Source organism: Dipodomys merriami, unplaced genomic scaffold, assembly GCF_024711535.1.
Source record: "Dipodomys merriami isolate MVZ:Mamm:240054 unplaced genomic scaffold, mDipMer1.0.p SCAF_22, whole genome shotgun sequence".
Classification (NCBI taxonomy): domain Eukaryota; kingdom Metazoa; phylum Chordata; class Mammalia; order Rodentia; family Heteromyidae; genus Dipodomys; species Dipodomys merriami.
Genome location: NW_027203604.1, coordinates 18,661,182 through 18,678,488, shown reverse-complemented (window position 1 = coordinate 18,678,488; position 17,307 = coordinate 18,661,182). Strand labels below are relative to the sequence as shown.

Below are 17,307 nucleotides of genomic sequence, written 5' to 3'. Positions count from 1 at the left end.
GCCCCGAGTTCAAGCCCCAGGAAAAAGAAAAAGAAAATAATATTAATAAAAAAATAAAAAGTATGTGTTTTACTCAGATATTTGTAAACAGTTATTTTCTATATACAAGAAAAAAATGAAAGGCCTCTCAAAACAAAAAAGGAGATGGGAGGGAAAAACGAGAGAGTAAGAGAAGGGGTGACACTGTCCAAAAAAAATGTACCCTTTTCCTGACTTACATAACTGTAACTACTCTATATACCACCTTTTTTTTTTGGCTGTGGGGCTTGAACTCTGAGCCTGGGCACTGTCCCTCAGCTCTTCAGTTCAAGGCTAGTACTCTACTACTTGAGCCACAGCACCACTTCCATCTTTTTCTGCTTATGTGGGGCTGAGGAATCAAACCCAGGGCCTCATGCATGAGAGGCAAGCACTCTACCATTGAGCCACCTTCCCAACACTGTACACCACACACCACATATAACTGAAAATATTTAAGAACAAAAAGCAGCAAAGGAAAATGTCAGATCCAAAATATAAACACAAAAAGGTTATGAACAGATAAGGAAAAATCAATGTGACACAAAAAAATTCCTAAGAAAAATGAAGTAGTGAAATTATTACTAAAAACCCAAGTCTAGCCGGGTGCCAGTGGCTCATGCCTGTAATCCTACCTACTCAGGAGGTTGAGATCTGAGGATCGAGGTTCAAAGCCAGCCCAGGCAGGAAAGTCCGTGAAACTCTTATCTCCAATAAACCACCAGAAAAGGGGAAGTGGTGCTGTAGCTCAAGCGCTAGAGCACTAGCCTTGAGCTGAAGAGCTGAGGGACAGCGCTCAGGCCCAGAGTTCAAGCCCCACAACCGACAAAAAAAAAAACCCAAGTCTCATGTTCATCTTAGTACAAACTGAAAAATTCCACACGATCATTTCAGTAAGACAAGCACAGGCAATGAAATATTTTTAATTCAATGCTATGAATATGCATTATGGCAACAGCTCAACATTGGGGCCAGAGGCATGGCTCAAGAGATAGATCACTTGCTAAGCAAGCACAAGGCCCTGAGTTCCATTCCCAGTAATCCCCCACCCAAAAAAGCTCAATATGTGCCAGACACTACATAAACAATATAACATATTATCTCTACAGCAGTGTTACCTACACAAAATCTCACAAGCCAGGTTTTCAAGACAGTAAGAGAAAGAAATAAGGTCAGAAGGATCCCCAATGTCAGAAAAGCTAAGAGGTAGGGCTAGGACACTGTTCTGGAATTGTCCTGGGGCCCAGTGCTCAAACAACAACTTTATAACTTCAAGGACTTCACTAACATTCCAAGACACACTGATCTTTGTATCCTGGTCTCCCTCAGATCCAATGGTTCATTTTCACCACTTCTGCCTGAATGAGGCTCTGACCAGATATAGATTTATTTTCACATCTATTTCTATTTATTTTATTTATAATATATATATATATATATATATTACTTACATTAAATGCCTCCAAATATTAAAAAATACAGAGAGAGAGAAAAAACTTCAGTGGTCTTTAAAAACCTATAGTAGCACACTGTGTCCTCTGCCAAGTAGAGGAGCCCCAGGAAAGTAGATAAACTGGGTGGGCCGGCTACCAACACCTACCGTCCGTGTCTCACTATCCTCCCGCTCAGGGTTGACTTTGACAGCAATTGTTGTTATCATACCAACCATTTCTGGAGGTGGCACTGTGTTCTCGGGGATTACTTGAGGGTTCTCAAAATAGCGATTCTACATCAAAACAATCAAAATTGCCACAGTCAAACAAAACATACCTTATAAAAATATAAGTAATATTTAGTAGTAGAAAGCAAAATGCTTATACTTATTAATACCCTAGAAAAAAAAATTATATACTTACATATAAAGATCAAAATATAAACCTACTCCCAAAAAACGATTTTTTTTTTTAATTGGTTGTGGGGCTTAAACTCAACCTGGGCACTGTCCCTCAGCTCTTCAGCTCAAGGACAGCACTGTACCACTTGAGCCACAGCACCACTTCTGGTTTTCTAGTGGTTTATTGGAGATAAGAGTCTTACAGACTTTCCTGCGCTTTGAACCACAATTCTGAGATCTCAGCCTCCTGAGTAGCTAGGATTACAGGTATGAGCCACCAGCGCGCCAGCAACCAAAATAGATTTTTGAGCTCCATCATTTATATAAAATGCACAAAGTGAAAAATAAGACAAAACCTCAATGGTAACAGTTGCTTTCAAATGAGATTTGGGTAACTGTTTGCTTTTACTAAAATTTCTACAATGAAAATTTACTGCTTTTATGTTAACAAAAAAATAGAAGTTTTTAGCCAGCCGCCAGTGGCTCATGCCTGTAATCCTAGCTTCTCAAGAGGCTGAGATCTGAAGACCAGAGTTCAAAGCCAGGCTAGGCAAGAAAGTCCGTGAGACTTTTCAATTAACCACCAGAAAACCAGAAGTGGCACTGTGGCTCAAAGTGGTAGAGCTCTAGCCTTGAGCAAAAGACCTCAGGGACAGCACCCAGGTCCAGAGTTCAAGCCCGACAACCAATAAAAAAATTAATTAACAAAAAGTTTTTAAGCTAAATAAGGAAATCAAAAGAATTTTTTTTTGTTCAATCCTGGGGCTTAAACTCAGGGCCTGAGCATTGATTGCTAAGTCTCTTCGTGCTCAAGGCTAGCACTCTACCACTTGAGCACAGAACCATTTCCGGCTTTTTCTGAGTAGTTTATTGGAGATAAGAGTCTCACAGCTTTCCTACCCAGGCTGGCTTTGAACTGCAATCCTCAGATCTCACCCCAAAAGTCTAGGATTATAGGCATGAGCCACTGGTGCCCAGCTAAAATCAAAAGAATTTTTATCTTTGAATTTCTATTTATCAACCTAGATTTTAGTCATCACTAAACCTTCCCTATTATTAGCAATGTCTTCTCAAATGTTTCTACAAATCCCAGATAATAAATGTTAATAAATCCAAACTACAGTAAAAACATACCACTACTTTTGGAAGCTCCTTGTAAATCTGTTTTACAAAATCCAAAAAATGATGAATCTAAAAAGAGAAAAAAACATGTAAGAACACATTTAAAAGTAGAAATTTTTAATTGCCTAAATGTACAAAAACTCATAAAACAGGTGGGGAGATGCCAGAAAAGATAAACAGGCAATGGAAATGAACTGTAAAATAAAAGGAATGAAAAGAGCTCCTAAGGGGCTGGGAAGGTGGCTCAGTGGTAGAGCACTTGCCTTGCTTGCCTTGAGGCCCTGGGTTCGATTCCTCAGCACCACATAAGCAAAAAGAAAAAAAGCCGGAAGTGGCGCTGTGGCTCAAGTGGTAGAGCGCTAGCCTTGAGCTGAAGAGCTGAGGGATAGCACCCAGGCCCAGAGTTCAGGCCCCACAACCAGACCCCCCCCCCCAATAAAAAAGAGCTCCTAATTCTAAGAAATGAAAACTAAAATACTGCTTTTTGCCTCTCAGAAATATGAACACACGGGCTGGGAAGGTGGCTCAGCGGTAGAGCGCTTGCCTTGCATGCTTGAGGCCCTGGGTTCGATTCCTCAGTACCACATAAGCAAAAAGAAAAAAGCCGGGGGCTGGGAAGGTGGCTCAGTGGTAGAGTGTTTGCCTTGCATGCATGAGGCTCTGGGTTCAATTCCTCAGCACCACATAAGCAAAAAAGATAAAAGCCAGAAGTGGCACTGTGGCTCAAGTGGTAAAGCGCTAGCTTTGAGCTGAAGAGCTGAGGGACAGTGCCCAGGTCCAGAGTTCAGGCCCCACAACTGGACCCCCGCCCCAAAAATAAAGAAATATGAACACACAATACTCTAAAGAATATAGTAAGAAGGAGAACCTCATACTAAGCAACCAAAAATTGCTGAACCCTTTCTAGAAATCATCTTGGCAATATATTAGAACTAAAGCAACGACACATTTGACTGACTCATTGAGTTAACTTGAATTATAAACAAAGATATATAGTACTAGTAATAAAAACACTTTAAATATAAAGAAATAAGGAAACCTGTAAGAAAAAATAATATATACCATTAACTTTATAAGGAATTTTTAGGGCTGGACTCAAGTGGTAGAGTACATTCCTAGCAAGTTTGAGGCCTAGTTTAATCCCAAGTGTTGCCAAAAATTTTTTTTAGTAATTTTTCTATGATTGGGAAAATACTTATAAAGTGAAATGAAGTCATTATGACATAAAAATTTTACATGCAATACTGTCACAATTATACAGAAGTGTGCATATATATAGAGAGAGAGAGAGAGAAAAAAAAGGAAAATAGTGCCAAGCAGAAATTCTCCATCATATTTATGCTTAACTGCCAAGTAATCTACAGCAAGAATTTACTAAGGTTATCGATCCTATGAGAAGAAATGTTCATAATTATGGTGAGTACACTATGCTTACTGAAAATAGATGGCAATAACTGGGTTTCAACTTTTTTTTTTTTTTTTTTTTTTGGGGTTTCAACTTTTTGTTTTGTTTTTTGGTCAGTCATGGGGCTTGAACTCTGGGCTTGGGCGCTGTCCCTGCGCTCTTCAGCTCAAGGCAAGCGCTCTACCTCTTGAGCCACAGCGCCACTGCCAGGTTTCAACTTTTATAAAATTAATAAGCTCTTATAAATTAACTGTAATAAATTCCTCACACATTTTGAGGATATACTGTAATCAACCCATATTACAGAGAAGAATCTCAAGGCTATGACCTCACCAAATACCACTCTAAGGTGCAGAGCTAATGTCCACCCAGCTATGACTTCACAACTCCCATCTTAACTCTTTCCTTCTCAAACAGAAAATGACTGGAAACTTCCAATACATCTCATATGTAAATACAATAGCATGAACAAATTTAGGAAAATACTGGCATAAACATTCAAAATAAATGAATTGGCAAACCTACAAAGAAGTGCCTAGACTTTGCTTTCTACAGTGTCCAGTCAACTTTAAAATTCATAAGAAGAAGGAACTTAACACTTGATAAATGCTACGAGGATAAGTAACTTACTTCTTGTGTGATCGGTGGTCTGAACTGTTTGTGTAGTTCAATAATTATTCTTAGACAAATAAGAACATTTTCTTCATTTTCCGTCTTTAAAATAAACATGAAAAGAAGTTATGCTTTCAAAGATGTTTTAATCTTAAGATCAAAGAATAATTTTCTAAATATTTTCTATATACACACTTCCCATTTTGATTTGCTAAAAATTCCTAACTCCCAGAACAAAGCTTTCCCAGACAGGAAGTGCCATGGGCATCGATGGACCACCTACATGCAGGACATCCTGTCAGCCAACTCTATGTAATAACCCTGAGATGGCTGAACTGGCATAATTGGCAAGTCACACCTTGAACTAATGTTTTCAAGGCCAAATTGACAGTGTTCACTGCTTCAAAAAACAGGCTGAACATCCCTAAGCCAAAAACTCACCTAAACCTGAAAGGTTCTTTGAGCACCCACATGATACCATAAGTGAACAGTCCACACCTGACCTCATATGCTGGGCCAGTCAAAACACAAACACATTAAAAGTAGGATATAAAATTACCTTTGAGCTACATATATTAAGTGTAAATGATTTGTAAGTGAATTCCATATTTAGATTTGGACTATGATGCTAAAATATTTCATTATGTATATACAAATATTTGAAAATCCAAAAGCTTTGGGTTAGGAATAAATAATCAATCTGTACTGCCAATGCCAAAAAAGAAAAATTACTAGATCAGAACCCACAATGCACAGGACCCTGTCTGAGCACTTTAGGCTATGGGAGGGGTTCCAACCACATTTTACCTATGAGGTTAAAAGCCTCACAGAAGGTAAACAATGTGGCTAACAGGTTATAGCTAAGAAATGATGGAGCCAACACTTGAATCCAATTTCTGTTTTGGAAAGCTTCTCTTGCCAAGAAGGCCCAATGATACAATAGAATTCTAAACATATTAAGACTAAGATGACAGGAAAACAACTTTAGAGACCAGCTTAAAAGGAAACAAATGGATCCCCCAAGAGCAGGTCTTCCTTCTGAGCACCCACTAAAGTAGAGTAGTGAGAAAGATCCATACAACACAAAAGACCAGGCAAACAAGCCTAGACCTGTCTGTGGACTGCAAATTTGTAGTTTCAAACTACGTAATTTAGAAAAATTATCATCAGTCAATTCATCTTTCTAAACTTTCTTGTTAGTTGGTCGTAGGGCTTGAACTCTGGGCCTGGGCACTGTCTCTCAGCTCTTCAGCTCAAGGCTAGTGCTTTACCACTTGAGCCAAAGCACCTCTTTCAGTTTTCTGGTGGTTTATTGGAGATGAGTCTCCCGGACTTTCCTGCCTGGGCTGGCTTTGAACTGTGATCCTCAGATCTCAACCTCCTGAGTAGGTAGGATTACAGGCGTGAGTCACTGGTGCCCGGTAAAATTAAATATTTTTAACAAATTAATCCCTTTTTTTTTTTTTTTTTTTTTGGTGCTGGTCCTGGGACTTGAATTCTGGGCATGGGCACTGTCCCTGAGTTTTTGTGCTCAAGGCTAGTGCTCTACCACTTAAGCCACAGCTCCCTTCAGCTTTCTATAGTTAATTGCAGATAAAAGTCTCAGACTTTCCCACCAGCTGGCTTTGAACTTTGATCCTCAGATCTCAGCCTCCTGAGTAACTAGGATTACAGGCATGCGATACCAGTACCTAGCTAAATCTTTTAAAGTTTTTTGTTCTTTTCTTAATACCCCAGGGGAAAAACTGCACTAAGAAAAAAAATGTTACTTACATGAATCAGAATTAGTGGAGGGCAGACTACTGTATAATACTGGATTTTGCAGTAACAAAATCTCTGAAAGCTCTGAATCTGGCTATATAGAGAGACTTTATTCCTAAAGCTTACCTCTAAAAAGCGAAACATGACCGACAAAACATTTTTTGTATGAGGACGAAGATGCTCGTTGGTTGGTATTCTATGAATTATTTCAAGCACTAGCTTCCGAAGTTGCTGGTGAGAAAAGAAAAAGTTCCAAATTAATTGTATCACTTTTTACATGTTATGCAGTGCCAAGTATCTAGCAATAGCAACCACCATACAACAAAATGGATGTAATTTTTAAGCATCTTGAATATTTAAATGAATCCAGGCTATTTGGGATAGATCACAAACATATAGAAATGTAATAATGAAATCTCTCACCCCTTCTAATTAATTAAAGCTAATAAAAAATGTAATTCAATGTACTGGAATTTGTTATTTTCTTTCAGTATTTCCACAACTGTGTACCTAGCTGACTAAGTCAAATATTCTTTTTTGGAGACAGTGTCTCACTATGTATAATCTCACCAGGATAATCTCAAACTTGAGATCCTACTTCTGCTTCCCATGTTCTGAAATTACAGGTGGTTGCTACCTTGCCTGGCAACTTTTTCTCTTCCACAACTTATCAGTATTTCATACTGTCACTAGTGTGAATATGGAGTAGAATGAAGATGAAAGAGCAAAACACAAACTGAATATATCTTGAAGTGTCCCTTTGTACCTCAGTCTATCTCCCATAATGCAATCTCCTGTTAGTTTGGGCCTATGGAGTAAAGTTGTACCAAGCTTCCACAGATTCTGTCTGTGGAGCTGACAGACAAGTAAATATGTAAATTCTTGAACTGGTACAACATAAAAACATGTCATAGGAATGAACTTTCACTGGTGTTAGGGTAATTTTCAAAAGTGCTTCTTAGGAGATATACGTTGATGGGCACCAGTGGCTCTAATTTGTAATCCTAGAAACTTAGAAGGCTGACATTTGGAGGATCATAGTTCAACCAACACAGGCAGAAAAATTTGCTAGACTCCAACTTGAAACAACAAAAAAGCAGTGCTAAAGACATGACCCAAGTAGTAGAGTGCCAACCTAGCAAATAGCAAGCCTGAGGACCTGATTTACCAAAAAAAGGTGGTATAAGAGAACTGTTTTAAGATGCTCAACATAGGGAGACCAAGTGAGGAATGGTATAAAAAACTGTCCAGGTATTAAAAGTATTGAAATTGCCTGTAAAAGGTGATATCATTAAACCATGTTTCTTTTTTTTTTTTTTTTTGTGAAAATATTGTACAGAGGGGTTACAATTACATGGGCAAGACAATGAGTACATTTCTAATCAAGCATTGTAGCCTCCTCCTTTGTTTCCCCTTCCCATCCCTTCCCCCGCTCCCCCCAGCCCAATCCTCCCCGCTCCCCCCATCCCCCCGTTTCTTTCTTTAGTGTTTGTCTTAATGGTCTATAATAAACAATGTAGAGATACATAGATATAGATATATGTGATATATGAATAAAACTAAGACACTTAGCTGAGGAGGCAACAGTCTTGGACAAAGCATGAACTAACAAAACCTCTTTCATTCTCAAAGTTCTCACTGGGGAGTGATGGGGGAGTGGAGTCACCGTATCACTTGAGTCATGCCCCAGCCCTTTTTTTATTTTTTTGATAAGGTCTCATATTTTGCCCACATGAACAAGGATTCTTCTGCCTATTTATCTTCTATTCAACTAGGTCACAGATGCCTGGATTTTATTGGTTGAGATGAAGTTCTCACTTTTTGCTGGCCACAAGTAAGTTTCTCCTGATCTCTGCTTCCTGATATTTGATAGTACAGACAAGACTCATCATGGTCAAATAAAACCTCTTTCATTCTTAAATAATAACCATGTTTTCTGAGTTGTCTTAATTTATAAATGCTTACAAACATATAGCATGACACTTTTCTCTCACTGCAACTCTGGATCACATATTACCTGGGCTGGTTTCTCCTGAAGAAACTGGACTTCACCATCTTGGAGAAATGTAAGAAATCGAGGGATGATGTGTTCCAGGAATGTTGAATATTGAGGAGATGATGTTACATTCTAATCAAGCAAAAATGAAAGATCGTCCCAGTAAGTGATATGTATTTATTTTCATTTCAATTTCACAACTTATAGTAATCTCAAAAGACTATCTGGGTATTTTCAGATGTTTTTGTGATAAAATAATTTAAATAAATTGAGATGACTGGTACTTCAGAAATCAGATTCAAGGATCTAAATACAAAAATTCACTGATAAAATACAAATATTGGAAGGAGGCAGAACAAAATGGCAGATTAGAACATCGATCATTTTATTCCATGCTTGAGTAGAGGAGTGACAAGGAAGAGACCAGATCCTGAAGAGAGGAAGAGAATCAATCACCATGAAGATGGTGACAGGAAGGCATAAAACTATGGAGAGGGCTGGGAAGGTGGCTCAGTGGTAGAGCACTTGCCTTGCATGCATGAGGCCCTAGGTTTGATTCCTCAGCACCACATAAGCAAAAAGAAAAAAGCCAGAAGTGACACTGTGGCTCAAGTGGTACAGCGCTAGCCTTGAGCTGAAGAGCTGCCCAGGCCCAGAGTTCAGGCCCCATGACCGGACCCCCCCCCACCCAAAAAAAAAAAAAAACTGTGGAGAAACCAAACCAGCAGGAGACCTGGGCCTGTCCCAGCTCCCCATCAAGGACAGAGGAGCTGAAAACTCCATTACAAGGTTCATCCTAGATAAGGAAGATACATATTGGTTCCAGATTCATCTAAAGGCACTGAAGCAATGGTGACTGGTCTTCATTAGGGATTGCTACAAGAACAGGTTGTAGTTTATCAACTGTGAGAGCTTGTGCAGGCAAGCTTCCTCATTCTGAGGGGAGAAGTCTATACAGTGTCCAGCACTAAAACTAAGTCTCAGGGAAACCAGAGATGTGGCTCAGTCCTGTAATCCTCACTACTCAGAAAGCTGAGATCTGAACGTCAGGGTTCAAAGCCAGGCTGAGCAGAAAAGCCAGTGAAACTCTTATCTCCAACTAACCCTCAAGAAGCCAGAAGTGGAGCTGTGGCTCAAGAGGGAGAGCACCAGCCTTAAGTGAAAAAGCTCAGATACAGCACCCAGATCCAAGCACACACTAAAAAAAGTCAAGGAGATCCACAGGATAACCCATAGTAACTGTCAATGACAGAGCTTTCGAGTATCTTCTCCAGGCCAAGCCAAGGAATCCCAGAACTCAAGAGGTTGAGGCAGGAGAATCACCAGTTTGAGGTCAACCTTGGCTACATTGCAAGACCCCATCTCCAAAAAAGAAAGTTAGTATGGAAGTTAGTATGGAAGTATTTCAACTCATTGACTCAACAACCAGTTTTTTTGATCCAGATGAATTTATTTTTGTATTGTTATTTTTTTTGGTCAGTCATGGGGCTTGAACTCTGGGCTTGGGCACTGTTCCTGCACTCTTCAGCCCAAGGCGAGCGCTCTACCACTTGAGCCACAGTGCCACTTCCGGTTTTCTAGTGGTTTACTAGAAATAAGAGTCTCACGAGGGCTGGGAAGGTGGCTCAGTGGTAGAGCGCTTGCCTTGCATGCATGAGGCCCTGGGTTCGATTCCTCAGAACCATATAAGCAAAAAGAAAAAAGCCAGAAGTGGTGCTGTGGTTCAAGTGGTAGAGCGCTCGCCTTGAGCTGAAGAGCTGAGGGACAGCGCCTAGGCCCAGAGTTCAGACCCCACGACCGGACCCCCCCCCCCAAAAAAAAGAAGAGTCTCAAGGACTCTCCTGCCTGGGCTGGCTTTGAACCGAGATCCTCAGATCTCAGACTCCTGAGTAGGTAGTATTACAGGCGTGAGCCACCGGCGCCCAGCTCAGATGAATTTATTTCTAACATCAAGGTTTCTGTTCTTTGTCTTGGAAGGTACCCCCAATTACTTTGCCTAAAACTTTAGCCCTAACGAGTTAATGAAATGATGGGTTAGGGGAATGGTTCAAGTCATGGAACACCTGCAGACACAGAAAGAGCCCAGAATTCAAAGCCCTGTACCGTCAAAAGAGAAAAAGAAAAAACTGAAATCAGTCATAAATGCTTCTGAATCACTAGAAGTGATATTTTCCTTTAAAAAAAAAAAAAAGTTTAACTTGCTTCACTGAAATATGAAACCATTTCTAGAGACAATCTACATATGAAACAGTAACTAAGGGGGACAGCCGAGCCCTGAATATGGGGAGTACCATTCCATTGGCTGGAGCCTGGATGGAATAAAAGTGGGAGAAAAGAGGACATCGACTAGCAGAGGCCTTCCTTGTCTCTGCTTCCTGACTGTTATCATATGAGCTGCCCTACTACACTCCCACCAGGATGAACTCCAAAAACTCCTTCCTCCCTCAAGTTATTTTTCCTCTGGTACAATGTGACATTGATAAAAAGTGTAATGCAGAAATGAAAACATGTTTCAAAACAATAACAAAACCAACATTCCTCAACACAGTTTGGAGTCCTTTTTCACTAGTATGAAGACACAGTTCCAAATTTTAATTTTTGAAATACGGTAAGTTAAAATGATTTTTGAGTTGGTAGACTTGACAGAACAGCAATAGAGAAGCATATGTGTTTACCTCAAAAAGAAGAATATAAAACATAAAGCCCATACCTCAAAATTTTCACTAACTTCTTGCATCATTTTTAACTTTGTTTCATCAGCTGTAAATAGCAAAACAACCCATCAGGTAATGGAAATTATGTTTACGTATGTTCCTGAATTCCTAATTTGGTCATTTAAGAGAAGCAATCAGATCTTATCAGTTTGACTGTCACAGCCCAATAAAAGAAGGCACATAGCAAGTTCCCTATAATTAGCCATCATACATTCATCCACTGTGCACACACACACACATACACACGTACATGCATGCACACACACATACACATGCCTCTTTGGGGCTCCAGCCAGTAATACTCATCACTTTGCTTCTCCACATGGTAGAGAAAGGAAAAGCAAGGGTTTGGTTTTTTTAAAACAAAAGTTAATGTTACTATTAATGTTCGTGGGTTTATATTTTAACTATGATGAATATCATATTAATCCATTTCTTAGCTACAAAAAGCATTAACTCACGTGTATTCACATCAGTGAGAGCTGCCACAAACTGAAGGTATTTTTTCATTAGAGTGGTTTGGTCAACCACCGTAGCCCCCTGTGCTGCAACAAACGCCATTTTGTTTTGTGAGCTGGTTTCTCTCTCAGAAGAAAAGTAACAGGTCCATGAGTTCTCTCAGCCTATGAAAAGGAGCATCCTGTTAGCTAACTTACCAGGGCATATGACTCACAACCTCTGAAAATGTAAACCGCCGCACTTGCATTAACCTAAATGCATACTTGCACTTGCCTAGATAACTTAAAGCCTTTGGTTCACAATGACTAGTACTAGGGAGAAAAATCTTCCCAAGTCTTTAAAATCCAAAAACAAAAGCAGAAACACCATTCAGAGGGTTGAGGACATCCTTCCATAGCAAAGCACTTGCCTAGGATGCATGAGGCCTGAACTTCAATCCCCAGCATCGCATAAACACAATAAAATAACAACCACCCTCCCAATCATTACCCCAGAAATGGCCTAAGAAAGTTCCAATTTTGTTTGCAAGTGAGGCACACGATGTTCTGGAAAACTGCTCCTCCAGGGTGAGCTAGAGGCAGGCTGACCATTCTTTGAGCACTGCTCCAAGCTGCCATACAAGCGGAAACTTGGATTCCATCCAGAACTGTCACATGGGGGTGTGTGGCTCAAGTGGGAGAGGGGGCTTGCCTAGTAAGCTTAACATCAGGAGTTCAAACCTTAGTTCCATCACCAAAAAACTACAAATATCCAGAGAGAACCAACTGAAATTGCCTGTCCTCATTCTTGTATTAACTTAATAAAAAATTACACATTATTAAATGGCTTCAAGCTGGACATTTATGCTGCACACTGTAATCCTAGCTAGTCAGGAGGCTTCGCTCTGAAATTGCTGTTCGAAGCCAGGCAAGGCAGCAAAGTCTGTAAGACTCTTAATTACCAAAAAGTGGAGCTGAGGGGCTAGAAATGTGGCTTAGTGGTAGAGTGCTTGCCTAGCAAGCATGAAGTCCTGGGTTCAATTCCTCAATACCATATAAACAAAAAAGGCCAGAATTGGTGCTGCGGCTCATGTGGTAAGAGTGCTAGCCTTGAACAAAACAAACAAACAAACAGCAGCAGCAACAACAACAAAAAAAGCAGCTCAAGGACAGTGCTCAGGCCCTGAGTTCAAGCCCCAGGACTGGCCAAAAAAAAAAAGGGGGGGGGAGCTGTGTGTCAAGTGGCAGAGCACTAGCTTTGGGGGGGGGGGGGCGGGGGAAGCTCAGGGACAGCCAGCCAGGCCCTGAGTTCAAACCCCAGTTCATAAGCACAAAAGTAATAAAAATAAAAAATGGTTTCATGATGCAGATGATGGGGGTCACCCGGAGGCATAGGTATCACTTCGGTGCAGCAAGAGAAGATGACTATCAACCTACCAAAACATCCTACCGGAAGTCCCCACTCAAAGAGGCCCAGGAGGGGAGAATCACAAGGACACCACGGAGGGGGGGGGGGGTCCCGCCAGCCTGGTGAGGGTGACATGGCCGTTTGCTGGCCTCTTTGAGGACACAGTCCTCCCAACACCGCCCCCATCCCCATCCTCTGGGACCCAAGACTTGGGTGACCCACTCAGAACCCCCTCCCCCGAAGAAAAAGCCCGCGGCCCGCTTCCCACTGCGCCCCACCCTCCCAAACAAGGGAGGCAAAAGTCCTAAGGTCCCATCTCGCCTGATTCGGTAAACTGTCGGGACTCCCCGAAAAACCCACCATGTTCCCCAGCAAGGTGGGAAAGGCCAGGGCGCCCCGCGACACTGCGCCACGCCCCCCTGACCACAGGCCCGGCCCGGCCCACCGCGCGGGTCAGCACCGCCGAGCCACCAGGGGCGCTCTCGCCGCCCCTACCTTGGCTCCCCGAGTCCGATCCAGCCCGCCAGGTGCTCGCGTGGAAGCCCCGGCGGGGACGGGGGGGCGGGAAGGGGTTGGAGCCGGCCCCTGGCTCCGAGAAACAGACCCCAGGCCCTGGCGGAGGCGCAAACGGTCCCGGAGACTCCTGAGCTCCCTCGGCCGGCGACTCCGGTCGTCCCAAAATCGACCGCCTCAGAAGCGGCCTACGGCGAGCGCCGAGGCCCACACCGCGCGCGCCCGACCCGCGCGCAGCCCCCCCCCGCCCCTCGCCCGCCCAAGTGCGCGCACGCGCGCGCGCGCGGCCCAGCCCGGGGCAGCGCTGAAGACCCTCGCCGCTTGGGGTCGCCGACTTCCGACGCGGCCTACGAGGTCGCGGCCGGCCCGAGGCCCAATTCCACCGCCTCACAGCGGCCTCCCAACTCTCGGAGCGAGCGAGCGCCGCCCCACCCCCTCACTCCCGGCGCCGTTAGCTCCAGCTTTCCCGCACTCACCAAGGGCCTGGCATCCGGCGTCCCGCAACCGGGCCCGCGCGCCCCGCCCCCCCTCCCCCGAGAGGAGCGGTCGTGGCCAGCAGCCGTCGCTGTCCTGCCGCTGCTGCTGCCGCCGCTGCTGCCTCCACCGCCGCCAACGCCGCGCGCAGCCCCGCCCCCACTTAAAGCGACGGCGTCTGGGGAGGGCCGGGCCCCGCCCCCGAGGGGGTGAGGCCTGGAGAGCGGGGCGGGGGCTTGTGGGCGGGGCGGCTCCGCCCGTCTCGCCCCGCCCCTCAGTCCCGGGTGGCCCACCCGCAGCTGGTCAGTTCAGCTAGAAAGCTCTCTCCCTAAGAAGCCCCCAGCTTGGCTCCTTTTTCGCCTTTTCCGGAAGGCGAATGGAGGAACTCTTCTCCCTGGTTGTCAAGTCACTTAGTTTCCTGACTCCCTCCCGCCCCCTGCCCGCCCAGGGAACCTGGAAGTTCTTGTTTACCCAGTTATCAGCCCTCCTACCTCCCCTGGATTCTTTTCTCTCTTTGGTCCCCCAATGAATTCCCATTGCTCCAGGGATGCTGGATGGATGGATGGATGGATGGATGGATGGATGGATGGATGGATGGATGGATTTCCACCTCCCTTCCCCCCTATTCCCCCCAGGATCTGGGGCTGTCTTGTGTTCACACTGGGCTTGCTTTGCTAAACTGTTACTCTGCCACTTGAGTCCCACCTAGAACTTTTGTAATAGGTCGGATGGATCCAGACACGGTGGTAATACCTCTGTAGCACGGGAGGCCTACACAAGAGGCCCAAGTTGTTGGGAAGCCAGCCTTTGTTACAACACTGAGACCCTGTCTAAAAAGAAACAAAACTGTAGCCAGCTCTGGTTGCTCACACTTGTAATCTTAGCTACTCAGGAGGGTGAGCTCTGAGGGTCACCATTCAAACCATCCCAGACAGGAAAGTCTGTGAGACTCTCCTATTAACCACTATAAAACTGGAAGTGGTACTGTGGCTCAAAGTGGTAGAGCACTAGCTTTGAGCAAAAGAGCTCAGAGGCAGTGCCCAGGCCGAGTTCAAGCCCCACAGCTGACCAAAAACAAAAAGCTAGGGCTCCCCTGAATGTAGCTCAATTGGTAGAATGTTACCATGCATGGGCCTTGAGTTTGATCTTCAACATTGGAGAAATATATATGTATATATATATATATATTCATTTTTAGGAGGCTGAGATCTCAGGATCACAGTTCAAAGCCAGCCCAGGGAGAAAGTCTATGAGACTCATATCTTCAATTAACCACCAAAGCCAGAAGTGGAGGTGTGGCTCAAGTACAAGCGAGCCTTGAGTTAAAAAAAAAAAAAAAAAAAAAACTAAAGGACAGTACCCAGTACAAGCAGTAATTGAATTTTTATAAAAACAAAAAAATATAAATGTGGGTTTGAATTCAGGGCCTGGGCACTGTCCCAGTTTCTTTTGCTCAAAGCTAGCACTCTACCACTTGAGCCACAGTGCCACTTTCAGCTTTTTTCTATATGTGGTACTGAGGAATCAAACCCAGGGCTTTATGCATGCTAGGCAAGCACTCTGCCACTAAGCCACATTCCCAGCCCTAATTTTTTTAATTTTTATTTTATTTTTTTACTTTTTTATGGTCTGTACTGGGGCTTAGACTCAGGCCTGCCTAAAGTATGTCCCTGAGCATTTTTGCCCAAGGCTAATGCTCTTACCATTTGAGCCACAGCTCCACTTCCAGCTTTTTTGGTGGTTAATTGGAGACAAGAGTCTCATGGACTTTCCTGCTTGGGCTGACTTTGAACCACAATCCTCAGATCTCAGCTTCCTGAGTAACTAGGATTATAGGCATAAACCACCAGCACTTGGCTCACAAAGATTATTTTACCACATTAAACAGTCTCAGACATCTGAAACTCTAACCTAAAGAGTTCCTTCCAGATTCCTGATAAACAGACCAAACTCCTCTAAGTCCTTAAGCACTTTTCATTATGACCACCAACCCTGACTGAGCCCTTGTTTCAATCTAACGGGTGTTTTTTTTTGTTTGTTTGTTTTGTTTTGTCGGTCGTGGGGCTTGAACTCTGGGCTTGGGCGCTGCTCTTGCACTCTTCAGCTCAAGGCGAGTGCTCTACCGCTTGAGCCACAGCACCACTTCTGGTTTTCTAGTGCTTTATTGGAGATAAGAGTCTCATGGACTTTCCTGCCCAGGCTGGCTTTGAACCACGATCCTCAAATCTCAGCCTCCTGAGTAGCTAGGATTACAGACATAAGCCACCCGCGCCCAGCCCTAAAGAGTGTTTTATCTTCAGCTTTACAACGTTTTCCTAGGTCAGGACTATGCCTGGACCCATCTTAAATAAAGGAAACTGAGGCACAGACAGTTGACTTTTCCAAGATCATACCGGGAGAACCCAATGACCATGACTCCTGGTCCCTAGGCCTGTTGTGTCCATTGATGGAGGGACAGTGCTCTAGGGCTCTTAGCGTTTCTAAGAAGGCTTGCTCAAGTTTTCTAAAAAGGCTCCCTCAAATGTGATGCTTCCCGCCCCCACACCCCCCCACCCGGAGTCTGGCTGCTGAGACTCACCCCTCGGAGCCCACTGCTGTCCTGGAGACAGAGTACACGCCCTCCGAAAATCTTGACACCACCTGCAGCAGGCAGCCCATGCAATTACAGCCCATTAGGGCTTCTCAGGTTGGAGAGGCCATCCCATCCATTTATTTGTGCCAGGATGGCCTGCCCAGGGGCACGGCAAGGTTGAGGCACAGCTGAGACCGCAATCCATGCCCTCATCCAGTGAAACCCAGCTTGTAAAGGTGAGGAGGCTCTCTTTGCTCTGGGATAGCAGCTGAACACCTGCCTGGACCAAAGAAGCAACGCCTCACTCATCTCAAGTCTCTCAGTGACAAGCAAGGGACAATGGGGCCGAGAATGACCAAGAACCCTGCGTAAATACTTTGGCGGGACCAATGTGTACCAGGCCTCTGTCTGAAAAGCAGCTCCAAGGTGATCCCAGGTCCT

General features: G+C 43.8%; 1 protein-coding gene and 1 non-coding gene across 11 annotated transcripts in view; both read right to left on the bottom strand.

The window, feature by feature from the left end:
- The window catches only part of Trrap (transformation/transcription domain associated protein), a 101,761-nt gene extending 87,387 nt beyond the window's left edge, over window positions 1–14,374 (bottom strand). For all 10 annotated transcript variants that reach the window (XM_070033544.1, XM_070033549.1, XM_070033545.1 and 7 more), the window contains exons 1-8: window positions 14,297–14,374; window positions 11,924–12,085; window positions 11,459–11,508; window positions 8,770–8,880; window positions 6,879–6,983; window positions 5,010–5,093; window positions 2,987–3,043; window positions 1,619–1,744 (exon numbers count right to left, since the gene is read on the bottom strand). In XM_070033544.1, coding sequence (XP_069889645.1) covers window positions 1,619–1,744; window positions 2,987–3,043; window positions 5,010–5,093; window positions 6,879–6,983; window positions 8,770–8,880; window positions 11,459–11,508; window positions 11,924–12,023 — 633 coding nt within the window. In that variant the 5' untranslated portion in view covers window positions 12,024–12,085; window positions 14,297–14,374. The remainder of the gene's footprint in view (window positions 1–1,618; window positions 1,745–2,986; window positions 3,044–5,009; window positions 5,094–6,878; window positions 6,984–8,769; window positions 8,881–11,458; window positions 11,509–11,923; window positions 12,086–14,296) is intronic.
- Window positions 11,590–11,782, bottom strand: LOC138834970 (small nucleolar RNA ZL1). Its single transcript, XR_011374315.1, has one exon. It is a non-coding gene; the product is annotated as a small nucleolar RNA ZL1 (small nucleolar RNA).
- Window positions 14,375–17,307: the final 2,933 nt, after the last annotated feature.